The 26,089-nt window shown below is 25.9% G+C and overlaps 4 protein-coding genes across 6 annotated transcripts; 2 read left to right on the top strand and 2 right to left on the bottom strand.

Moving 5' to 3' along the window:
- Nucleotides 1-310: 310 nt before the first annotated feature.
- On the top strand, nt 311-3,962 carry LOC113550160 (solute carrier family 25 member 40-like). 3 transcript variants are annotated; one of them, XM_026951846.1, is made up of 7 exons: nt 311-717; nt 979-1,119; nt 1,190-1,386; nt 1,450-1,840; nt 2,023-2,117; nt 2,798-2,879; nt 3,447-3,962. In XM_026951846.1, the coding sequence occupies exons 2-7, from the start codon at nt 1,002-1,004 to the stop codon at nt 3,671-3,673; spliced, it is 1,110 nt and encodes a 369-aa protein (XP_026807647.1). In that variant the 5' UTR covers nt 311-717; nt 979-1,001; the 3' UTR covers nt 3,674-3,962. The 3 variants fall into 3 exon arrangements, with proteins under 3 accessions (XP_026807647.1, XP_026807648.1, XP_026807649.1); XM_026951847.1 differs by having other exon boundaries at nt 3,450-3,961; XM_026951848.1 differs by having other exon boundaries at nt 315-717; nt 3,459-3,744.
- A 3,747-nt stretch (nt 3,963-7,709) lies between these two features.
- LOC113555805 (2-oxoisovalerate dehydrogenase subunit alpha, mitochondrial) lies at nt 7,710-16,693 on the bottom strand. Its single transcript, XM_026960357.2, has 9 exons — nt 16,380-16,693; nt 10,051-10,233; nt 9,792-9,990; nt 9,552-9,713; nt 9,320-9,464; nt 9,056-9,259; nt 8,820-8,988; nt 8,637-8,731; nt 7,710-7,953 (listed from the first exon to the last, which is right to left on the bottom strand). The coding sequence occupies exons 1-9, from the start codon at nt 16,431-16,433 to the stop codon at nt 7,890-7,892; spliced, it is 1,275 nt and encodes a 424-aa protein (XP_026816158.1). The 5' UTR covers nt 16,434-16,693; the 3' UTR covers nt 7,710-7,889.
- Nucleotides 16,694-17,026: 333 nt separating this feature from the next.
- On the top strand, nt 17,027-22,839 carry LOC113555798. The gene is made up of 7 exons (XM_026960351.1): nt 17,027-17,531; nt 19,110-19,838; nt 20,104-20,306; nt 20,384-20,535; nt 20,844-21,008; nt 21,112-21,609; nt 22,482-22,839. The coding sequence occupies exons 2-7, from the start codon at nt 19,131-19,133 to the stop codon at nt 22,577-22,579; spliced, it is 1,824 nt and encodes a 607-aa protein (XP_026816152.1). The 5' UTR covers nt 17,027-17,531; nt 19,110-19,130; the 3' UTR covers nt 22,580-22,839.
- A 785-nt stretch (nt 22,840-23,624) lies between these two features.
- On the bottom strand, nt 23,625-25,745 carry LOC113548446 (alpha-ketoglutarate-dependent dioxygenase alkB homolog 6). The gene is made up of 5 exons (XM_026949326.1): nt 25,328-25,745; nt 25,080-25,256; nt 24,908-25,015; nt 24,761-24,850; nt 23,625-24,359 (listed from the first exon to the last, which is right to left on the bottom strand). Exons 1-5 carry the CDS (start codon nt 25,364-25,366, stop codon nt 24,087-24,089), a joined length of 687 nt encoding a protein of 228 aa, XP_026805127.1. The 5' UTR covers nt 25,367-25,745; the 3' UTR covers nt 23,625-24,086.
- Between the last annotated feature and the right edge of the window lie 344 nt (nt 25,746-26,089).

The following is a 26,089-nucleotide window of genomic DNA, read 5'->3' as shown; positions in this document are numbered from 1 at the left end:
AAAGGATAAACCACTGGAGAAATAATTAGAACCATATCAGTGATAATAATATGTTGCCAACACAGAATATTCTGTAATGTAAAGGTAAACATTGCGCTTTTTTTCACACTGGCTACTGGGTTGAGCTAACCAATGTCAAATTCCTTTTAGGTATTATTTTACAGTTAGGTTAGATAAAATATTAAAATAATTAATATAATTATTTGATTCATAAATCAATATAACCAAGGTCAACGTAAATTTACATTATAATATTATTACATTATTTTTAATTTTGGCTTTTGTGTTATTTTTTCTACATTTCAAAATTTTTTTTTATCATTATCAGTTTATCACCATTTTTCAATTCTGTAATCATCAATGCTCATCACTTCTTGTTATATTCTGTGCTTCTATGCTATAGACTTAACTACTCCACTAATTCGAGTATGCTTTTTGATAATCACAATTCATTCACCTACTCACAGTACTATTCACCACTAACCACGTGAAGGTTCATAATTTAAATGTAATAAATTATACTTTATTTCAAAACCGGTATCCCTTTTCCGACTCACTATTTTGAAACGAAATGACTTATTCATTACGAAGCTATAATCTGCATTCTAATTTGTCTTATGTTCTATTATACTAATGGCATTACAATGGTGATGGAAAAAATAAAACGTCCAATGTATAACTGTTTAGTGTATTGAATGTATAAAAAACGATTAAAAAGTATGTACAAGAAATAATCAAGTAATGTATTATTACTTTTATGGTTATTAATATTTGTATAATATTATAAATAACCAGCTAATTAATGTTAAAGTTTGTTTAAAATTGCATTTTTACAATAAAATGTTATGAACTTAATAATTGTTAGCTTTTTATCTGTATCTACTGAAGTTACTTTAGTTGGTTTAAAACGGTTTGTCACTAAATTCACTAGGATATAGGTAGATAAATAATTAATTTTTTAATGACATTTTTTTTTAGATCGACTTATTATTTAAAAGGTCATGGAATCTAAATTCAAATCAAATTATACACAATTGATTGATGACCCTCGGTTTCGAATAAAACCAGTACAACAAATGGCTGCTGCTTGTACAGGAGCATTAATTACTTCTTTTCTTGGTATAGATATTTGGTTGTATTAAAATATTCTAAGAAAATAGAATAATAATATGAATTAACACATTTTTAGTTACTCCATTGGATGTCATTAAAGTACGCATGCAAGCACAACCTAGAATTACAAATAATGATAAATGTTTTTTTTATTCCAATGGTTTAATGGACCATATTTGTCCATGTAATACATTAAAAAAAAATCCTTCTGATAGTCCTTATTACAGAAATGTTCAATGGTTCAACAGGCCTAGCAAATTTAATGGAACTCTTGTAAAGTTATTTTTATTTAATGAAATGATTTAGAATTCTTTAAAGAATATTTTTGTTGTTTAGGATGCTTTTAAACAAATTAGCAAAAATGAAGGAATTTGGTCATTATGGAGTGGGTTGAGTCCAACATTAGTACTTGCAGTACCTGCCACAATTGTTTATTTTGTATCATATGAACAAATACGATGTAATCTTCATGATTTAACCAAACCATTTTATGCAAACAATGATCAAAATCAGCCGTTGTGGATATCTGGTGTATCAGGCTGTGTTGCTCGTTTTGGAGCTGCTACATCAGTCAGTCCATTAGAACTCATACGCACCAAAATGCAGTCAAAAAAACTTAGTTATTTAGAAGTACATCAAGCATTGCAAAGCTTATTAAAATATCATGGTTACAAAGGGTTATGGAAAGGTCTTGGTTCTACCCTACTTAGAGATGTTCCTTTTTCTGGTGAGTTATAACTATTAAATTACATTAGGTTTTAACACTTTATCAATTAATAAAGAAAGTGCTTATAAATAATAAAATACTAACAATTTGGATGTTAATTATTTAAAAATATTTATTGTTTTCTACTATTTCTTTGTTAATTTAATGGCTTGTAAATTATTTTTAATATAATGTGTTAAAAGGTGTTTATTGGATTATGTATGAACATATTAAACAAATATCTGGCCAACCAACATCATTCATGTACAACTTTTTAGCAGGGAGCATAGCTGGAGCGGTAATAAAATTTACTTTAATTAAAATTTTAATTTAGTATAAAAGCACTATGGCCTGTACGTATTAATTTATTAATAATAAATCTCAATAAATTAATGTGTATAAAAACTTCTATTATATTTTATAATGAAATGAAGAGTATTGTAGATTCTTCTTATTAATTTACCTATTATTAAATTTAATACTTATTTAAAATATATTTTTATTATATTTGTATAATATAAGTATTGTTTATTAATTATTAAATTTTAGCTGTTTGATATACTATATATGTCCTGGATTTTAATAATAAATTAAAATTATGAGCTAATGTATACTCTATTCAGATTAAAATTGAACCGCTTTGCTCATGTTGACTGTGGTGTGGTTCAATAATAGAACTAACAATTCAACAATTATCATTGCGGTGCTGTTTCCTACTCACAATGTATACAAAGCATAATAAATTGTAGTAGGGATACGCCAATGACAACTTTTGACCTACTGAGTAGTTCAATCTTTAACTGAATTGATTATAGTAATAACCCAGTACAAAAATTCCTCCATTAAAAATAATTTTTTATACAGTTAGAAAAGCCAACAAATATCACTATTTAATTAAATTTAAGAAAATTAAATTAATTATTTATTTTTTTTATGTATTATAGTTTTAAATAATTGAGTTAAGGTTAAATGTTTTAGTTGGCTGCTGCATTAACAACACCATTTGATGTTGTCAAAACAATACGTCAAATTGAATTAACTGAGAAAGAAATTATAACAGGTTAATAATATTTATTATTATAATGATTAGGGCGCAGATTTTTATGTAATAAAAAAGATAAAATATATATATTGTTATATTTGCCTAAATATTTTAAATATTAAAATATTCAAAACATAATATATTTAACAAAAACTTTTCTACAATATTCATTATTGACATTATTAAAATATGAATAGCAAAAAGGAAAACTACTAAATAGAAAAACAAATGAACAAACTTGATTGCTTGTCACTAGAGTAATAAATTGTTTAACAGTTATCTAAATATTAACAAAAACCATTTACCTATTAATATTGTATTTATTACAACAGATTGAACATATTTCATATTTTCCTACAAAATAATGATTATTATTTATTTTTAATATGTCTATAAATAAGTAAATATAAATATACAAAACATGTTATAAATATGCTTTATTTTATTTGGGGTGTTATGATACATACTCATTTTTATCAGAATTAAAAATTGTACATTCAATAAAATTATGTATTTACATAAAAATGTGTGCCCTAATAATGATAAAATAATTTAATGATACATTTGAATAAATTAAATACTTAGTAGTTATTTCAGAACCTCCTGGAAAAGCTTCCAAATGGACATTCAAAGAAGTTATTGACCTGTATAAAGCAAATGGAACACGTGCAATTTTTAGGGGTTTAGTTCCTCGGATAATCAAAGTAGCACCTGCATGTGCCATAATGGTATCCACATTTGAATATGGAAAAACATTTTTTCAAAATAGAAATATGCAAATTTATTATAAAAATAATGCAAACATTTCTTAGTATGAAAAAAAAATTGGGAAAATTGTTCATAGTTACCATAAAAATATTAAATATATTATTCACATATTTTGTAAATATTGTTAATTTTTATTGTATATATTAAATATTAATTAAGAAGCCACTACACCAGCATTTATTTTCTCCATCTTATCTCCCACATAATATAGGAATAAAGATTACTCTCCGTATTTCTACGATTATGACTCACTGATTTAGTTTAAGGCAAAAGCACCTACTACATATTTTATAAAGAAGAGTATTTCCTATGCATTGACTGGATAGATTTAATATTTACATTTTTTATAAATATTAGTATGTTTTAATTTAAAATAATTTCAATTATTTTTAACCATTAATAATTTATATAAAACTGTAAATATAAAAAATCTATCCAGTCAATGCACAGAATATACTCTTCTTTATAAAACATATTATAGGTACTTTCGCCTTAAACTAAACTAAAGAGTCATAACCGTGGAAATACGGAGGATTTTTGTTCCTATATTATATGGGAGATAGACAGAAAAAACAAATTCTGGTGTAGCGGCCCCTTAAATATCACAAAAAATAATAATATTATTTAACTTGTGTTAACTTGCTGCTGTACGGTAGATTTTGACTGTTTCGAGTAAATAGTAAATCACTGTAATGAATGTGTTAAATTTTAGTTCATAAAATGTCATTATTTCATTATGTATGAAAAACAACTCTGAGTGCCATGAGACTATAAAACTACATTTCATGACAATATGTCTTAGATAGTTAATAATTTATTTTATGATTTTACCATAGTCGTAAACGAGGGATAACCCCCCTCTCCCAAAAAAAAAATTTAATGGACAATGCCCCCCTTGGTATTTTGTAAATTAATTTGAAAAATATTATCAAAATAGCATTTTAGATTTGTAAGAATTATTTTTTCAAGAAAAATTAAAAATATAACTGGTTTTATATTTTGTTTAAAGTTATTGAAGTTAGTTTATAAATTAACCAATAAATAAACTACTATTTCAACATTAACAGCAACTACTCTTGTAACAATCTCTTCGTAGTGATAATAATTACGATAAAATTTGGATGGAAACAGAACAGCTAACTTACAAAGAATCTATTTTACCACCCATTATTTCGAGAATAAGAACAATAACTTCAAGATTAAGTAGTTGTGAAATTTTAATTTCGTGAAATATTGCACCATATTTTAAAATTATTAGGTATTTATTATCCTGTTAGATATAGTTATAATATATGATATAAAAACAAAATTTGCAGAAAACAATTTAAAAATACTTAAAGCTCTTTAAAATTGTTCAAGTAGGTACTAGTGACAACAATGATGAAAATAATTTAGAAGTTTGTAACACCTGCAATATATTAAATTCGATGACTTAAAGGCAGAATTAAAAGTATTTGAGAAAATGAGTTTATCAACGAATATTGCGTTTTACAAACTTAGATATAAGAATCAAAATTTCTATGAAATTTTTGAACTACAAAATAATTCACTAGTTTTCGTCGTTTTAACGAAATTTATAAAAGCTCTGAGTTTCTAACTATAGGCATTAAGCATCCATGTATACTTGGGTGCCTGAAGGCTCGGGCAACCATTGCCATTTTTATGAAGTATATTATGGGCTAAGTCCCATCCTCCAAATTGTGTACATTGATGTCTCATTGCCTCATTTATATACTATATCATAATACCAACAAGCACCCATTAAGTTGTTAAAAACCTAGCGCCTATAGTTCTAACTAGAGATGTTTCGGGTAGATAATTTGTTATAAGCCAGGTACCGAGTACAATTTTTAATACTAACCGAGTACCGAGTAAAAATGTAAATTATTAATTATAAGTTAATAATTATAAATAAATATATATTTTATAAAATACAAACGAAACATAGGTATTACGCCGGTACCGAGCAGAGACCGGGTAAAAATTTAGGTAATTGCCGGATACTCGGAACATCTCTAGTTCTAACATCAAAAAATTATAATTTTTTTTTAGATTTAAGATCAAATTTTTTTTTATTTATATTAATAACAACTCAAAAGTAACCATGTATTAAATTATTAAGGTTTTTTTATATTGACAATTAAAAAAAAAGGGCGAGCAAGCGAGTATTGCTCTGCTGTATAGTGACAAGTATCATTGTATACGAAAAACGATTCTAAACGCGCAGAGATGATTTGTCAGTCTAGGATAATTAGTAGGATATGGTCGATATGGATATGATATATTTTATATTATTACCTATATTTAAATTGTAATACAGGGTGTCCCATGAGGATTAACCCATTGCAATATCTCCTGAAAAAATGGAGATATCATAATTCTGGGTTTTTAATAAGATTTACGGGGACAAGAACTAAAAATATTTCATGTTTTAATTTATTTTAATGTCCTAGTAAAAAAGTTAAAAATGTATTTTTTTATTTAATTATTTTCAAAAAAATGTTGTAGGGTTCATTTTTCTGAAAATATTGACGTTTCAACATTTTAATTTCATTAATCTCCTGATTTTTAATATATTTTCTAGTCCAGGGATAAATTGTGAATTATTTAATACGATAGTGGTATAAATGTATCAAACGTGTGACCCGCATGCACGTACGGCTGAAAAACGATTTCAGTTTTTCTGAAAACTAGAAAAAATATTGAAAATCAGGAGATTAATGAAATTAAAATGTCAAAACATCAATATTTTCAGAAAAATGAATTTTACAAAATTGCTATCTTCAATTTTTTGAAAAATATTAAATAAAAAATATATTTTTTAACTTTTTACCAAAACATTAAAATAAATTAAAACTTGAAATGTTGTAGTCCTTGTCCCTGTGAATCTTATTAAAAAATCAAAATTATGGAGAACCTTGAATTGGGTATTTTAACCTTTAAGTATAAATCACAAAAATTTTATGAATTTTCATCAATATTACTTGCAAATTTTCACAATTTTGACATATTTCGTAAACATTATTTGAACTTAAAATGCTTATAAACAAAAATCGCAACCAACGAATTTTGATTTTTTTTTTTTTTTACTACGATTAGTACAACTAATAATAAACCTTTAATTAAATTTTAAAGACTTTTTGGAATGCTAAATTTTTTTTTATCGGCATTTCAAAAAAAAAAACTTAGAAAAATCAAAAATTCTAATTGTCTATAAATAGCTTAAAAAAAGTCAAAATATTTTGGTGACAATTTCAAATATTTACAATGATTCGTTTTTGAGTTGCAGCAAAATAAAAAAATTGATTTCATGCGTAACAACTCCGTTTTTCCGTTACTTTTTGTGTTTTCCTGGCGCTTTTAAAAACTACTAAAATATGTTTACTTTATAATTTATTTTAAACTACCTACTAGATTAATTTTCCTTTTCAAAAAGGGGCTGAAGTAAAAAATCAAAGCATTATTTCTACTAAAATGTGATGACAGACACAAAAAAAAAAACATCTTTGTAAAATCAATACATTCATCCGTTCAGAATCTAAAATTGAAAATTTTAATTCTACAAATATGACTCAAAAACATAATTTTATGCAAATTTTAACTTAATAAATTTGTTATATAAAACTAGATCATGATTAATGACAAAAAAATACTCAATCATTCAGCCTACATTAATTTGTTTAAATATATATTGTGAAAATTATTTTTTGATGTATAGAAAAGGCTAATTTAACCATTTGATGAAAAATTCAAGTATCCATGGTTATTCGTTTTTGAATTACAAAAAAAAAAAATCGTTTAATGGTAAATCTTTATTTTAAACATCGTGATGAATATTTAATTTTCTCAAAATTTAAATTTCAAATGCTCATAAATATTTTTAAACTCAATTTTTTTTTTTTAATTTCACTGAAACTTGTTTAATATAACGCAAACGTTTGCTCAAAATGCATTGTGTTTAATTTTGAGATCAATGTGTAATACTACATGCAAGTTTATTATTGTTTTAAAACGTTTTTTTTTTTTTTAAATAATAGATAAATATCATTGAATTAAAATAATATTAATATAACATAAAAATAAATAAGATTAATAAGAATTTTATTTTCTTAAATTTATAACAGATGATATATATAAGCTTATTAAGTTTCCAACAAATATTTAACAATAATTTACTATGTACATTGTAAATACATTTTAACATTTATATTATATACTGCAACTTGCAAGTTTGTAATAATATACAATATTTTTAAACTTTCACTGTTTAGGATAATGATCAGAATATTGTGATATATGATCTTCCAATGAGTTCATTTGTTCCCTATAAAAAAAAAAATAATAAATGTAAAATAAATGTTATTAAAATTATTCTAATGCTTTTTTGATATTATTACACGTATAACTTTAATTTAATTATGTATGGTTAAATACGAGTATATATAATATAATAATTGTAATAAATTATGTTGTAAGTATATTATTTTTTTAAATGTATAAATAGAATAGATTGAGTGTGAAATGCTTTAAACTTTAATATTAATATAGATACATTTATAATATAAGTATTATAATAGTTTCATAGTGATAAATGATAATGTAAACATTGTAAACTCCTTATAGGTATCTTTTAAGATTTATTTACATTTATAAATAGCATGAATTTCATAAAAAAAATAGGTACTATTTAAATTCACTACTAGAAATAATCCTCGAAGGTTTTCAAAATCGAATCATTTTCACTGCCCAAAAATGTGGTGATAAACACAAAAAAAGCATAACATTATTACACGGTATTACTAACCAATAGATTTATAGCTCTAAATCTAAAAAAACATCAAGATGTAAAACAAAAACAAAATATTTATGGCAAATCACAGATGTATAAAAGTATCTATTATTATTGTTTTATATGTAGGTATTTAAGGTATTTATATAAAACCTATATGTATATGTTTTATGTTGTATATAACTAATAACTACATATATAAGTTTATTTATACTTACAACAAATTATTTGGAATTTCGTGATAAACATCATTAAACATTTCTCTCCAATTTGGTTTATTTTTTTTTGATGCAATTGCAAATGACTGCATTAACTAAAATAAATTAATAGAAATATAAAGAACATATAAACCTAATATAATTTATTTTATGAATCAATATTATATAACTAGTTATATTTACTTGTTTTTTAGTTTCTTTTTCATACTCAACATCATTTTGATCACTCCAAAGATTATTTTTCTCAATTAAGTTTTTGAATCTTATAATTGGATTTTTATTTGACCATCGTTTAATCTCATCTTTAGATCTGTATGCAGTACTGTCATCAGAAGTACTGTGATGTCCCCGCCTAATTTAATTTTACGCTGATAATTTATTACATACATAAAAAATAATCTATTTATTACAAATGATACCTGTAAGTCATAGCTTCTATCAAAAGGGGTCTTGTATTAGTCATAACATATTCTCGAGCTTTTAAAACTGCATTATATACTGCAAGAATATCATTGCCATCGACACGAATTGTAGCAATTCCATAGCCAGGACCGTGACTTACAATACCATCTCCTCTATACTGTTCATTTGCTGGTGTTGATATGGCATATCCATTATTACGACTAAACATATTATTAATATTGTAAGTTTAAAAAATAAAGCTTTAAATCATTTAAATTTACCAAAAAAATATTATTGGACAGTCTAGAGTTGACGCAAAATTAAATGCAGCATGAGCATCTCCTTCGCTTGATGCTCCCTCGCCAAAATAAACAATAGTACAACGGTTGATCTTTGATCTTTTAAACGAATATGCTGATCCAACAGCTTTAAAATTAAAAAAAAAAATACCAACTTAGTATGTTTTATTCAATCAAAGTGTATCAATATGTATGTTGTATGTATAGTGTATACCTTGAGGTAATTGAGTAGTAAGCGGAGACGAAAGAGTTACAAAATTAAGATTTTTAGATCCATAATGAACTGGCATTTGTTTTCCTTTACCAAGATCATCTACATTACCAAAACATTGATTCATAAATTGTTCAGGAGCAAATCCTCTGAATAATAAAACTCCTATAATATAATAGTTATTAAACATAATAATTAGTTATTATTTTCCATTATTATGGGTGAAAACAGTGAAATTTATACCCGCTTCTCTGTATTGCCCATACACAAGATCATTAGAATGTAATCCTGCGGCACTACCAATTTGTGCCGCTTCTTCGCCTTCATTTGTCATATAAAATGATATTCTACCTTGCCTTTGAGATTCATACAATATTTTATCCATTATAGACAGCAAAACCATAGATTTATACATTTTAATCAACTCATTATTTTCTGGTACCTGAATTTAAATATTTTTATTTAGTACGATAAATTATTATTATTATTTTTTTTTACTTACAATTATAGATTTACAATTGCTCGAAATGTCTCCAGTATCATTCAGTATTCTAAAAATAGGTACTGGGCTATTTAATGATGGTTCATTTATATCTAAATTTGATGTATAATTAACTTTATTGATTCCCCGATAAACAGACTCTTCTATGTTAGTTGATATTCTACTACTTAGCATACATTGTTTCTAAAATATATATATATATATATATTATTAACAGAAATATAATTACTAATTGCTATATTTTATGAAGACCTATTTTCATTTCTCATTAACAAACTTTAAATATGAACAGGAACAAAATATTAATGATTCCAAAATCATAATAAATTAATTATGTATTAATTTGAATGTTTATGAGATCTTGAACTATTATTTAGATAAAATAAATAAGTGTACTTAGGTATTGTATTTATTATTACCCATCGGCCATTACTGTGTATGAAAAATAGAAATTATCATCTAAATCAGTGGTTCTTAACGGGGGCGGTACCGCCCCCTTGGGGGCATTTCAGTCTCTCTGTGGGGCAATAATATTGAAAGGAGCGTTGAGGAGGCGGTGAGTTTTTTCAAACTCAAAGATTATAAATAATACAACTTTTCAATATTATATAACAATACTACGAGTAATTGAACGTTAAATTAGAATAGTTGTAATTGAATACGCTGTACAATGTCATACGGCATGTTATCTAATCGAATTTTACGTATCAATAGGAAACGTCTTGTTTATAATAGTGAATGAATAAATATATATATATATTTATAGAAAATAAATTTGATTTTGCATGAGGGGGGCGTTAGCAGTTAGTTATATTACGATAAAGGGGCGCTGAACCAAAAATGGTAAAAAACCACTGATCTAAATGTTAAAGGTATTAGTAAACCATAATAAGAACTTTTTTTATTAATACCTAGGTATTATAAAAATATGTAAAATTTCTAAACATCTAAAAATACATTTAACTTCCTCTCCCCGCCATAGAAAACTGATAATATATTTTTTAACTTATAGACACAATAAGTAATAAGTAATACTTAACAATATTATTTGATTTTTGATATATTGATATGTAGCTAAGTTAAACATGTTGACATGCTATTACCTATCTGTAAATATTATTTTATTTGTGGATTTGTCATTAAAAATATTTAAAATCGATTAATACAATATAAGAGCGCATTGAATATTATTAAGCTTTAAGTTGGAAATCTTATCTATGTATCTGTCTGTACGTGCATTGACGTATTTACAATATTTTTATTTGTATTCAAGTTATGAATGTATAAAATATTAGGATTTACAAATGATTGTTAAATTGCAAAAAAAAATTGAAGTATCGTAAAAAACCAACATATAATTATAAATAATGATAATGTTATTTCTTTTAAGATTGATATAATATATTAATATAGGATTATAGGAAAATTCACTTTAATATTATAGATTAGAGTCGAACACAAATTTGATAATACTATGTTGCACCATTCGACACATAATAGACAGAAAGAAGCCAGAGAAAAACATAAAATAGTGCGCTGATATGTGACACACTTTTAAAATATTATCGTGATTCGTAGTACCTATTACTGGTGTTATTCATCATACCAATTATTTTATTTTTGTTTTAATTTTTAGCTAACATTAATCTTTGTTAATATAAATATATCATATATTATTTGGTGTAGAATTTATTTTATTGTAAATGAGTGTGTGAGATTCTGAGTCGACACTTTAACACGTAAACCCCACCTTACAGGATATATTTAAGTAATAATGGCAATATATTAAATGTATGTTAAAATTGTTTTGAATAACCTAAAAGTTCTTTTAAGCGCTGTGCCACCACACATTTGTCATGAATTTGTTCAAATGACCCCTCCCCCCAAAAAAAATTATAGATTCACCTGTACTGTATACACTAATATATAATAACTCACATAGTATCCATGTCTTATAAAATTAAATTACATTTAGGTACCCCTTAGGGCTTATTTAGGTTATAGACATGGGTGGAACTACGAACTGAGCCACGGCCCAGGCTAATAGGCTACGTATTAACTATTGATGTATACATTTGCTAAGAACAAATTAAATGTAATAAAATAAATTAGGTATAAATGAGAAAAATATTAAATTTAAGAAATTAATTGTACGTAAAAAATAGAATAGTTTAAATGTTAGGTATATTTAGTATCTGTATTTTACATGTAAGATTTAAGTTTAAATTAAAAGTGATACAATTTTAGATTTATAACATCAATAATTACTTATGTTATACATTTGCATTGTAATAAAAGAATATTGGTGTTCCCAATCGCCCTCCGCTCTTTTCTTTGGGTATTAATGTATTAAAGGTGTAAAATGACTCTCAGAGTGGCCTAGTCTAATGAAAATGTCTAGTTCTGCCTATGGTTATAAATAATGAATATAGTCAATATAGGTGTGCAGACAGGCTACAAATGTAGCAAAGAGTGCACTTTTCGGATAAGTTAAATATTTTGAAAGATCTGGTAAAATCCAATTTGGGTCATTATTATTAACTGTTTAATGTCTGACTAGTGACTACCCTACAGGCATACAGAGCTACAGCAGTGGTGTAGAGGTGGCTTAGGCCTTAGAGCAGTGCCGCAACTACCGGGGGTGCTAGGGGTGCACAAAATCCCCGGGCCCTAAATTAATTCATAATAAAAGGCCTATGGCTGAACTATTTGGAACTTTTTTTCTAAATATTAGTATGGTTACAAATTTACAATTTATTATACGTCTGATCAGAATCAAACATTTTTAGGCTATAGGAGCATTATTATTCAATAATGCTAATAATAACAATTGTGTGTATTTAAAAATTAAATTAATTTTCTATTATCTAAAAATAGAAGGATTTTGTATAAAAATAATGTATGTCGAATAGTCTATCGCACCGCGCCACCTGACACAACACGTTCCATATAAGTATACTACATGCTATAAGGTATTTTTTTAAGCATGCTCACCCCATTTTTATACTTAAATTATGTACACTTTCAAATTCTGAGTTTTGGAATTTTTTGACGTAATTAAATTTTTTTCAATTTCCTGATTTTTAATATTTTTTCTAGTTTTGAAAAAATTGCGAATTATTTAATACGATAGTGCCATAGTGGTATCATTGTATCAAACATGTGGCCCGCATGTTCGTACGACTAGCGAACGGGTTTCAGTGTGGCTCGCAATAAACGTCATATTTTATTTCTTCAGCATTGTTAAATTTTTAAATAAAGTTAATAACTATTGTACAAAATATCAATATGTACATTTTTGTTATACCTTTTTTTTAGTTTTATTAAATACGGTTATATTATAATAATTATAATAAATAGATAAAACAAATGTATTTTGTTTACTTTGAATTTAGTAAAAAAAGGTGTTTTTCCGCCAACGTATAAATACGTAATAGTTAATATTTTATGGCTTGTTGGTAATTTGAGTATGGCATAGTCCGCAATTTAAATACCTAATTTAACGTTTCGATATTATTATCTTATTCCATTTTTTGGCAAGACATAAACATAATAATAATTTCGCAGTTTTTTCGAAACTAGAAAAAATATAAGAAACCAGGAAATTGATGAAATTAAAATTTTAAAACGTCAATATTTTTAGAAAAAAAAACTCTACAAAATGGCTATCTTCAATTTTTTTTTAAATAATTAAATAAAAAAATACATTTTTTAACTTTTTTACCAAAACATAAAAATAAATTAAAACATGAAATATTTGTAGTTTTTGTCCGAGAATCTTATTAAAAAACCAGAATTATGATATCTCAATTATTTCAAGAGATATCGCAATGGGTAAATCCTCGCGGGTCACCCTGTATAGCTACAAACAGAAAGTTATATTTTTAAGGATCTATTAGGTATTTAGGTCCTTTGATAAATGGGCCCTATAATATTTGCTTGAACACCCACCAATATATACCAAGTTGCGGCACTGCCTTAGAACAGTGCTTCTCAAACTGGGGCCGTGAAATATATAATATATATACCTAATCTAATCCTGGTAAGCCGTAAAATAAGTAATGATTTTGATTTGATTAAGAAGGCCTTGACAGTTTTAAATTCAATTCAAGAGGAGACATCATGACAAAATAGCTTTGAGAAGCACTGGTCTAAAGGATCGAATATCGATTGACGCAGTTGGACACACAATTCTTTTAAAATAAAAACCTGAGATGTCATTTCAGTTTTTTATTATGTCAATATTTTTGTAGGCCATTTAAAATCATTAACATCTTTTTTTTTTTTTTAAGAAAAGAGATCAAAGAGGAACTATTTTTTTTAAATGTGATCGGTCATTTAAAATCGGAATTAATATTTTATTGGTACCTACTACCTACACTATTCAGTATTCGTGCATAAAAAAGTGATCAAGCAGGTAACCGCTCTGCAGAACCGTAAAATTGGTATTAAATGAACCTTGTCATTGTGTATTGGTTCACTGTAATATATGTATTGAAATTTTAAGTTGAATTCAATGATAAATCATTGCACACGAAAAATAATTCTAATCGAAACATAGAAATGATCTGTTAGCATATATTACAGAGTAATTAAGTAGGTATATATTATCATACATTTATATTTATATTAATTATTTTAGTAGGTAATTTATTTTATCAGTTATATATTAATATGATATGAACTATAAAATATTATAATAAGCAAAAGCCAGTAGTTTAAAATGAATCTTAATTGTATGTATAAAACTATAAAATATAATAATATGCGTAAAAGTTGTAAGTCTCTACTCTCCACGAATAATATATTTTAATTACAACTAAAATTATTGTTCTTAGTTTAAATATTTAATTATGTCCAAATTTGGATTTCAAGTTCTATAAAAATTAAACATTTTATACATTTGTAACTACGAAATAATTTCCAAATTTCGTTATTGTGAAAAATATCAATTGCAAATGATTTTTTTTTTAATTATTTATTTATAAATTATAAGTTATAATAACTTGTGACAAACTTTGAATTCTATTTTCAAGCTTTTCGAAAGAATAAAAAGAGTTTATGTACATTTATAGAAAAAAACTTATACAAATAGAAAATTTCAAGTATGTAAAAATAGCTCAAAAACAGTCAAAATATTTTGAAAATTGTATTATTGATAGATAATAACAATACTTATAACAATATTTCAAGTACCTACTTTTATTCGTTTTTGGAATACAAAAAAGCATATGTTATACTTATTAGTTATTAAGGTTCTTAAGGGGACTAATCACTAATATTATTGAATACTAATTAGTTATTATTTATTAGTTTAGATATCAATATTATGCATGAATAACTTACTATTGATGAGAATTATAAGCATATTATTAAAACTAAATTATGTTGATGTAAAATCATATCATCCTTACTACAAATTACAATATAATTATAAGAACACTACCTAGTTTTCTTATTTTAACTTTAAAATCATTCAGTGCATTTGATTACTTAAACGATTAATAATTTTTAACAGCAACACCATTAAATTATAGTTTATGTATTTTATATTATAGTTATTAGTTATTACTTATTACCTACATTATAACGCGTGTTCTTAAATTAGTTAAATCTACTATAAATAAAAAAAAATGTTTATATGTATACCGAGTCTGAATGACTTTTATCAAACAACTCACATTATTTCAAAATATATAACGTTTTTGAAAATATATTTTTCACATAATGATCATTTCTAGTCAAATAAACAAAATATTTTTTAAAAATCTACACTTGTAATATTTTTTTATCGTTATATTTTTTTATGTTTTATACTTTAGTGAATGACAACAAATATTTTTGATTTAATTTTCTGAATCAGAATATTTTCCGAAATAATTCGATATATAAAAATCGAAATTTGGATGAGCATTTTATTACTTAATGAGGTGTAACTATTTAAAGTTTAGGTGATAGGAGTGGAACGGAAAAAACTCTAAAATGTTGGTTTACTCCTATCATATAAACTTTAAATATTTATAACTCTTGATCTAATCCTCCAAATTTTGATTTTTATGTATTGAAATATTCTACTTCAGAATATGAAATCAAAAATATTTGTTCATTCACAAAATTATAAAACTTGAAAATTATAACGATAAAAAATATTATATAAATAGTTTTAAAAAAATGATGTTTTATATAGACTGGTAATTATGTAAAAAAATATTTTCTTTAACGTTGATTATTTTAAGATAATGAAAATTATTCGATAAAAGAATCAATCTGTATTATATATATATATATATATATATTTATTGTTATTGTTAAAATATTAAGTGTATTACTTTAAACAGTTTTATATTGATCAATCTCTTAAGCATGATTTTTGCAGAATACATCGTGATCGTGTATCGTTCAAATTCAAATTTGTTGTGCCAAAAATATATGAAAATTGTCTTGTATAGTGACGAGTCGGATTCGGTCGATTTATGGTTACGGATACCACGCCGGTACACGAACGATGAAGTACTCAAATGTCCGTCAAACACACTTTGTTTCTATTCAGGTACTAATACAGTATGCCTAGAGGAACACCGCGAATACGCTGGTCGGCAATAATAATAGTGCGTCATGTGTGTGTATTGACACCTGTAACCTGCTTTGTTTTATCTACGTCTTACGTGACCGACGCTTCTGCGGGCAACGGGCCCCGCACACCAGCAAGCTTCCTAAAAATCCCATGCGCAGACTGGCACGGCAAATAAGTAATAATATTATGTTCAATGGGAAATAGCACAACCGCACGGCGCAGCCATAGCCCATAATACGTGGAGTGTACGAGCGTATGGCACTCGCCACTCGGTTGGCGGCAGTGCGCGGTTCCGGTGGGGCAGTGCTTGGTTAGCGTCATCGTCTGTAGAAAAGAGATAGGTTGGACGTTGAAAATAGGTGCACTTCACAGTGCTCAGCGGGGTGTAGACGACGCACGCGTGTTTACTGTTTTTATACGTACCGCGGTAAACATGTAAATAACACGTCCAGCATTAACCACAGTGCCACCGTCGTGCGGGACGGCGTGTTTCGCGCTGCCGGTATTGGGCGCACTGACGTCGGACTGACGCCATCGAAGAGTCGGGTTTGTGTTGATTCGTTTGTTGTTGTGTTTGGCGAAGTGGTTCCAATTTACAATTAGTTGTTATTTCTCGGTGCAAGTGAGTTCGCAAGCTTTATAATTTGTCTTCACTCCTACCGATTAAACAACAACGATAATAACACTACCGTACTCCACGGCCCCGGCTAGTGTATTCGTTTCTGCCGCGCGCAAGGTGCCCATAGCATACTCGTTGCTCTCCGCACGTTCGACCCGTTGTCGGAAATCGGTCGGATTTCAGTTAAAGGTATTGGCTGTTATGGGCGGAACGCCAAAGAATATTCTTCACTTGTTTCAAAGAGTGCCGAACTACATTGCCTGCTACTAGACCAAGGAATACACCAAGGTAAATACCTCTCGATAAGCCCGCCATCATTTTTCGATCTTGCACGGTATGCACGGTCGTGCTTCGACTGTCGGCGTCCGTTTGACAAGCCGAATTGGTTTTTTATCTTGCATGAGGCTCGTTAATAACGACTCTTTAACGCGCTTCGCTCTACTCCCTAACCTCTCATTTTTTAGTGGCATTTACAGGACTCGTATAATCTTAGAATAATATGTATACACTGTATACCAAACATGGTCTATAGACTATCTGCTTTTACAAACAGTTGCTTGTTGTTCACAGTAGGTAGTTATGATTTTGGGTATCAAGACAACATTTGATTGTGGTCCAAGAGTATTTCTTTCCTTGGCACTGCAAACTTAGAGATTGGCTTGTGCTAAATATATTATGAGGTTTTATTATTCAATGATGAATTTATGTTTATGGCTTAGGCTTTGTTAATTCTAAAAGCTCTAAAGCTTTATACATAATATATTTTATATATTCCGCCTAAATACATAATTGTTATCGTGCAATTAATAATTGTTATTTTAAGATTGATATCTTAAAATTATGTGGACATATTATATTTGATGAGTTTATATAAGTTTATAATATATTATAAGAAATAATGAACCCATTAACAGACTAGATTTTTAGTATATATTATGTACTAGAAGCATTTATAATGAGCTTTAACGAACACCACTAATTGATAAGCTAACATGGATAATTAGTATAATTCATAATTACCTAATAAAATTAACTATTCAAATTTTTTAAAAATTCAATACATACTATTAATAACATTTTTTGGTGTTATTAAAATACCTTTTATTTATAATGGCAAATAAATAATAAAATAAATATAACCGTTATAGTTTTTAAGTATGGTTTACAAATCTACAGCTATTATATATATATATTTGTGTGTGTATCTTTATTATTTATTATAGTTAGAACAATTTCAATTGTATTATTTTACTAACTATCTAGAGGTACCTAACAGTAAGATAAGATAATTTTATATGAATTACACAAAAATAAAATTCCACCGTGGAAATTAAAAACAAATTATGGTCATTAGTAAATTATGTCTTTTAATTCTTAATATATTTAATAACTTTAAGTATGCTTACCTACATTAAACATTAGGTATATTTATGGTATTTATTTTATATAAATTAATAATGTTGAGTAACTGTTAAAATGTGTAATAAATTGTATAGGTAGAGTTAAATTGTTATTAAAATATTTCTTTAACAGAACAATTCTGTTACTAGTAGTACTTTTTTCTGAAGTTACGTGTTACTGTATCTATAAAATTAAAAAAATATTGTCCTCGTCATTATCCTTAATAAAAATAATACATTCTGATGTATTAGGATATTAATATATTTTAGGTATACTTAAAAAAAACTCATTTCAAATTAATAATATACTGAAATAATTATCTAGGTTTCTTTGTTTGTGTTAAAATATCTAACTGTAATATATAAATAACTTTCTTTATTCACATCAAATCTGTCTCTCAAAATATTTGTTTTAATTACAAACTAATAAATAATATTGTTTCACATACATTTTTTTTAATTTCAGATTGAATTTAACTTCTTAAAAATGAATAGTATTGGAGCAATGAATTCTCCAGTGAAGCAGCCTCTGCCAACAGTGTTGGCTCCTCCTACTATTTCAAATTCTTCACCTTCCAAAGTACAACAACCACCGAATTTAACTCCACTTAATTTAAATACTTCTCAATCAGCTCAACCTTTGAGTCTTGTTAATGAACATAAAAATATTCCAATTGTTATCCCTTCGCCTGTTATGACTTCTGTTGAAAATATTGTTCCAAAAACTACTGCATGTAATGGTTTACCTGATACGAAACCAATTGGTGAGAAAATTGAAGGAGCCTTGCCTAAAATTGAATCACAAGTACTCCACAATCAGGTAAATAATTCTGTTAATGTCAAAAGTGCAAATGAATCTCCTCTTTCTGAAGTGAAACCTCAAGTATTAGAAGTTGAAAATTTATCTCAAAAAAAAGATGATAAGAATAACTTGCCAATTGTTCAAACCGATAAAGTTGTTTTGCCAGAAGTTATTGTACCATCATTAAATGAACCTATTAAGCCTGATGATATACATAAAACTGAAAATGTAGTTTCCAAACCAAAAGAAAATGATACTAAAGTCAGTCAAGAATCTACTGAAATTAAGGTTATAGGGCAAACAAACCAAGGGCCAACTGTTTCTGTTGAAAAAAATGAACAAGCACCTGTTAATACTTCAAAAGTTGGTGTACGACGAAAAAGAGAACATAAAGTAAGTCTTTATTATTAAATAATCTTTAAGATCATAGTTATCAGCATTTTACATTAACTACTATGGAAAGACATTGTTAATATTAGTAGATAATTTACTTAATAAATCAGTGGCTTTATTAATTATATATTATGTTCTTTTGTATGTAGTTATCTTGGTACTTTTACAAAAATAAAATAATAACTGAAAATATATATGTAATAATTAACTAACATGAAAATAATTAGTTATAAATTATTTAATTTTTATTTTTTATAATTTTAAGCAACTAGAAGAAGAAGAAGAAAAGAAGGAGAAATCATCATTCAAAAAGGATATACCTGTTGAAGAAATAAAATCAAAGCGTACTAGACTTCCTACACAACCTTTCCAATTGTCATTGTTGCCCGAAATGCACCATATTTCCAAAATTTCTGAAAAATCTTTATCTTCAAAAATCAACAGTGACAAATTAACAGTGTTTTACAAGTAATGTTTTATAGCTAATGATACATTTTTTAATAATTTAATTTATTATATTTTTCAAAATCTCATTTTATGTTCAGAAATGAATTTTTGGCTGTACGAAATGAAGAAGGAGGGTTTTACTTATGTCAAGCTATGCAAAATATTCATAGAGCTAGTCGCCGCATTCGTATTCGATGGCTGACTCAACATCCTAATGATGAATTTACACCAGATTTTTATGACCATACAGGTACACATTTTGAACTATTATTTTATTTATATTATTTTGTATATTTTCTAATGAATATTACTTTACATGTAAATTTTCTTATAAATATTTATACATATATAGTATATTAAATAAATAAATACAATTTATCAATTTAAAAAGATCATTTTTTAAATTATGAAAATAGGTATTTGTTTTTGTATAATAAAAATTTTAATCATTAGCATGTTTTAAAATGAATGCTCATTTAAATTAGACGTTTTATAAATTAAAACTGAATTTTAATAGTTGATTTTGTAAAAAATTAATAGTGTATTTAATATTTACAGAGTTTGATTGTATTTTGACTAATATAACATTAAAAAAAATTCAAAAAGAACAATGGAAACTTCCTGAAAAAGAAAAGTTAAGAATTGAAAATATATTGAAACGATCTATTGATGTTGAAAAAGGATCAGAAAAACCTTCAGTTACTGAAGAACATCCAGATGGGTGTATGTATTAATATTAAGTTTTTTCAATTAAATTAATGCTAATTTTTTTCGACTTGTAAAGTATTTATTTTTCAAAAACTAATTAAAACATTTAACATTTTAGTGGACGTGAGTTTATTCAAAGATGAAGCTCAACTAACAAAGAAAAAAGGTAGCAAAAAAAGTGTAACTATTAAAAGAAAGGTATCAACAGATGAACAACAACCAGTAAAAAAGTCGTCTAGATTGTCTAAGAAAAAACCTTCATATGATTTTGGGCATTCATCATCTGAAAGTGATGAGAATGATGACGCAGAGGGTAATAACCAAAAAAAATCATCTACCAAAAAAATTTTGAAAAAGAAAGTCATTGCTAAAGAACCTGCTAAAAAAGTAATAGGCAATGTATCAAAACCAAAAATACCAGCAGTTAAAAAAACACAAGCTCCTGTAAAACCAACTTATGTACTGGCTTCAGTTTCATCAGCAGTGAAGAAAAGAGAAATAATTGCTACAAAACAAAAAAAAGAGAACAGTGTTTCAGATAAAAAGTCTTCCAAGAAAGTAGAAACAAAATCTCCAGCTGTTCCACTACCTTCGGAGAGATCATCAAAAACTAGAAGTAAAATATTTTCTTACCTTTAACTTTATAATCAAGCAATTAGGTAAATCGTATTATTAAATTTTTGAAAAATGTTTAAAGACCAACAATGGTAAATTATCAAAATCTAAGGATCAATTTCAATGTCTTTTTTAAAGGATGTTGAACCTGTATGTGTTATCTCATTTGATAAATAATCAGTATAGTATTTTTTTAGCATTTATATCAAGAGTAATTATTTTATCAACATTTAAAGAAAAATATTATATAGCTCTTCTCGTAAACTTAGTGAGTAAATATTGGAGTGAGTTAAAAGAAATTTGAAGTTCATTCAAATTGTTCATATTTTATTTTTATTCATATAGCTCATACTCTTATTGTGCTTACTGGTACAATTTGTATATAATGTATAATAAATAAAATAGAATAAAAAAAATTAAAATAAATTATCCATATAAGCTTATGAAATGCTCTTAATAATAAATGGAATTCTAATATTAAATAAATCTTACCTTAAAATTGGTTCTTCTAAAACCAGATTTATTATTTTTTATGTTTTTCAGACAGTTTTACAATTGAAAACTAAAATTTTATTATCAGCATTATATCATTTGTCCAATTCCATATTATTAGGGTACTTCGTGTTTTTATCAAAGATCTAGCTAACCTTAAGGAGATTAGGTATAAAGTCAGTGATTTATATTTTTCTCAAGTTATGACTTGTCATAGGTCAGAATATGTATTTTCCAGAACGTAGTTATATAATAAAAAAGGAGAAATACGGGTAAGGTCTTTAATATATTCACGGTGTGGGTTGATATATAATATACAGTACTTATTAAAATAACAATAAGAAATCTTATAATATTCAACTTATTATTTTTTTTTTTTAGATGCGGGAAATGCTGTTTCAGCAAAAATAACCACTGCTGGTATTGGAATAGTTAAAAATAACACCAATGATCGAAAAACACTAAGAAATCGTAAATGATGATAACACACTTTGTAAGTAATATAGTCTACTACTTGTTTGAACAATATTTAAAAATTCATTTTGTTAATAATATTATCGATGTAACTTAATTCTGATTTCTTGAAAGACTACATTTTTATGTTAAACACATACCATATCACAAATTGTTTTAATGTGTTAATCCACATTCTTGTTTAGCTTTTATAATTTTATACTTTTTTTCGTTTATTATTTTTTATTAAGTTTTGAGTAACTTAGGTAGCTAATAGTATTAAATTTCAAAATAATCCGAAAATATTTATTAGTTAATTTAAAGTTAAATTGTTATTCTTTTTTGTAACAATAGTACTTAATGGCTTATAATGTATCAATTTAAATTATTGCTAGATGTCGATGCCAACATTTGAAATTATAATTTTACTTAATACTTGTTAATTATATTTAAATGTAAAACATATTTATAGTATTTTAAGTATCATTTCATTTAATGTTTTTGTGAATTATTCCTGTATTTTTGAAGTTAAATGTACTGGAAATCTATATTTTTCAATTAAACATTAAGCTTTATTTTAGTTTAATGAATAATGTTTAATAGAAAATTATTTCTTATTACATATTTTTAAATACCATATGTATTAAAATAATTTCTCTTTGTATGTTCTGATTAAATATAATGTTATCAAATAGTAGTCACTTTTGGCATTGGCATCTTACTATAAATTTATCTATACATGATTTATTCAATAATAAAACTGTATTATTTTCTAATTGATTGCTTGATTTATATTCTTTTTTTGTTCTATTTATTTCAAATAGAATTATAAATGTGCACCAAGTTCTTATAAATGTATTGACATTGTATTTCTTACGCACAAAAATATTTAGTTTAAAAGATAATTGTTTACTTCCATGAAAACTTATTGTTCCAAATGTTTAATTTATTACTTACAGTACAATTCTATTTAATATTATAATTAATAATTATAAACACAAATTGTAAGCTCTTTAATATATTGTACATAATGAATTAGGATAATATAGCCAATATATTATATAGATATATATTTATATAAATATACATATTAATGAATAATATTAGATTACAATTTTTAAATCTTATATTATTAGTTATGTAAGTTAAGAAAAAAAAATGATTGTTTTGAGTGACGTGGTTTTGCCATATTTGCAATATCATAATATTTTTTATTAATTTACAAATGTAAAATTTTATTGTGTCTGTGTGTTGTAAATAACCATGAATCTAATATTCTGGTATTGATGTCAACCTGCTTTGATATTGTTTGTAAATCTATTGATTTTATTTTTTATTTGATACCAATAGTAGGGGTATGCACATTAGAAAAAACATTTATTTACCTACAACTTTTTAATTATAAAAATATATATATATACAAGAAAAAAATTTATTATTGTAAATATTATAAATTTGATTAATTATTGTAAGTGAATTTAAAAATATATTCAAACAATTTATTGTACATATTTGTGTTTTAAAATTGATGAGTTATTTTTTAATTATTGAATTCAAATTTAATTTGAATACCTTAGGAACATTTCTTATAGTTAATGATATGCGCTTATTTCTTGTTAATGAAATTCCCTTTTGATAATTTGATCCACAATATGTTATATTGGATATGTTATCATCAATTATATCATTGGAAATCTCCTCAATGCCATGCATATATTCGGTATACATTTTACCCTGTAAAACAAGTAGACTTCTCCTTTCCAACAATACACTGTATACTTTCTCATTTGAAACAACCGCTTCGTCCTAAAATAATTAAAAGATTTCATTTATAATTTTTTATTGTACTTAAGATACATATCAAGCAGTAGCATCCTGATTTGAGGCATATTATCATAACCACTTATATTTTTTATTATAAATATTATTAACTACTTATTATCATTTATCACACTAAATTCATTGCCTGGGTTTTTGTATCATAATGATACAAAAAAAATAATTCTTTATTTCTATACAATATAATTTGTTATATGCCTAATAAATCAAAACAAAATACAAAAATTATTATAATTTTATAGATAAGATATTATTAAAGGATTTTTATTATTAAACTTGTGAAGATAGTTTTAATTTCACAACACGAAAATGATTAAAAACATTAGAAACTACTAAGCTAATATTATAATCTAATATTAAAACCTTACCTTAAGTGGCATATAGAAATTCAATACAGTATGAGATCCACAGGTTATTGTACTTATAGTAGGAAAAAATAAACTTCCATCTAAATGTGGCTAAAGAACAATATTGATTACCAACTAATAATTTTTAATGTTAACATAAATGTATACCATGATCCCTTGTCCAGATAAGTACTCATTAATTAACACATGGTTTGGTTTATTAGTGCTAGGAAATACATGAAGACCGTCTACTTGATCCATAAATCCTTTTAACCACTAAAACATGCTGAAGTTTAAATTATGCTCCGTTATTACAAATAATAAAGCAAACCACACTTACATCAGGAATTGTTTCGGGAATAAGTCCTTTGATATGAGGCATGCCTCCCCAATTTTGAACTCTTCTATTTTTCAATTGACACCATTTCGGTTTTGGCGCACTATTTACTTTCTCCATTATATATGATTCCTGATCTTCGGTTATAAAATTTGGTATATAATAAGCTGCATCGTCGACCTTAAATTAACGACAGAAATTAACATCAGTTGTACTATATCAACTAATGTGACACTATTTAGTATATTTACGGTAGTCAACTTATTATCCTTTAAATTTATATTTTCCATTTCAAATTTTGATTGAAGATAAATTCAACAAACGACAGGAATCCAACAGATCACAATTCACGTACAAAAAAACATGATATTATGACAATATGTATGTATGCCGCAAATGAGAAATTCTAATTAAAATTTGATATTTATAACACAACAAAATTATAATATAATTGAATTTATTATGCAGTATTCTTTATCCTGTGTTTAAACCACGATTTAAAATAGTATTAAGTAAAAGATAGATCTTAAATCGTAGTTTAAACTTGCTGTTAGAAGCGTGCGTATTGTAGGTGATAAACTGATAACTAGTACCAGATAACTGCAGACTGCTCTCTCTAGATTCAAACATAACGAAAATGAGGTATATACAGTATACACCATAAACGTAAGAATGCTTGTGTTTTTTCTGTATACCTGTGGGTATATATATAATATACATTGAAAAAAAAAGTTTGTTCTATGGTGTATATTTTATATATATATATCCACTTTGATATGCTCAATAATGATATCACACAACAATAGTTATAATCACCGTAGTTATCACAATTATTATGCAAATATCCACAAATTTTATACAATATGTTCAATAAGTAGACAATAATATGAATTATACAGAATCGAGGTGGATATATTAATATAATTATATTTGTCTATATCCACTTTGAACAGAATAACATCATCTATCATAATTATTGATACTAATATCTCGTATGTCCAGATTATGACTCG

Source organism: Rhopalosiphum maidis, chromosome 1 (assembly GCF_003676215.2).
Source record: "Rhopalosiphum maidis isolate BTI-1 chromosome 1, ASM367621v3, whole genome shotgun sequence".
Classification (NCBI taxonomy): Eukaryota; Metazoa; Arthropoda; class Insecta; order Hemiptera; family Aphididae; genus Rhopalosiphum; species Rhopalosiphum maidis.
The sequence above is the reverse complement of the archived record's forward strand: the minus strand, read 5'-3'. Positions and strand labels throughout refer to the sequence as shown.

Coding starts and splice junctions, on each gene's coding strand:
- LOC113550160 (XM_026951846.1), top strand. CDS start 1,002: ATGGAATCTAAATTCAAATCAAATTATACACAATTGATTGATGACCCT. Junction 1,387..1,449: donor GCAAATTTAATGGAACTCTT/GTAAAGTTATTT, acceptor TTTGTTGTTTAG/GATGCTTTTAAACAAATTAG. Junction 2,880..3,446: donor TGAGAAAGAAATTATAACAG/GTTAATAATATT, acceptor TTAAATACTTAG/TAGTTATTTCAGAACCTCCT.
- LOC113555805 (XM_026960357.2), bottom strand. CDS start 16,433: ATGTATTCTGCAAAAATCATGCTTAAGAGATTGATCAATATAAAACTG. Junction 9,991..10,050: donor GCAATTGTAAATCTATAATT/GTAAGTAAAAAA, acceptor ATTTAAATTCAG/GTACCAGAAAATAATGAGTT. Junction 8,732..8,819: donor AAAAAGAAACTAAAAAACAA/GTAAATATAACT, acceptor AATTTATTTTAG/TTAATGCAGTCATTTGCAAT.
- LOC113555798 (XM_026960351.1), top strand. CDS start 19,131: ATGAATAGTATTGGAGCAATGAATTCTCCAGTGAAGCAGCCTCTGCCA. Junction 20,307..20,383: donor AAATTAACAGTGTTTTACAA/GTAATGTTTTAT, acceptor TTTTATGTTCAG/AAATGAATTTTTGGCTGTAC. Junction 21,610..22,481: donor GAGATCATCAAAAACTAGAA/GTAAAATATTTT, acceptor TTTTTTTTTTAG/ATGCGGGAAATGCTGTTTCA.
- LOC113548446 (XM_026949326.1), bottom strand. CDS start 25,366: ATGGAAAATATAAATTTAAAGGATAATAAGTTGACTACC. Junction 25,016..25,079: donor TTCCCGAAACAATTCCTGAT/GTAAGTGTGGTT, acceptor AGCATGTTTTAG/TGGTTAAAAGGATTTATGGA. Junction 24,851..24,907: donor TATCTGGACAAGGGATCATG/GTATACATTTAT, acceptor ATTGTTCTTTAG/CCACATTTAGATGGAAGTTT.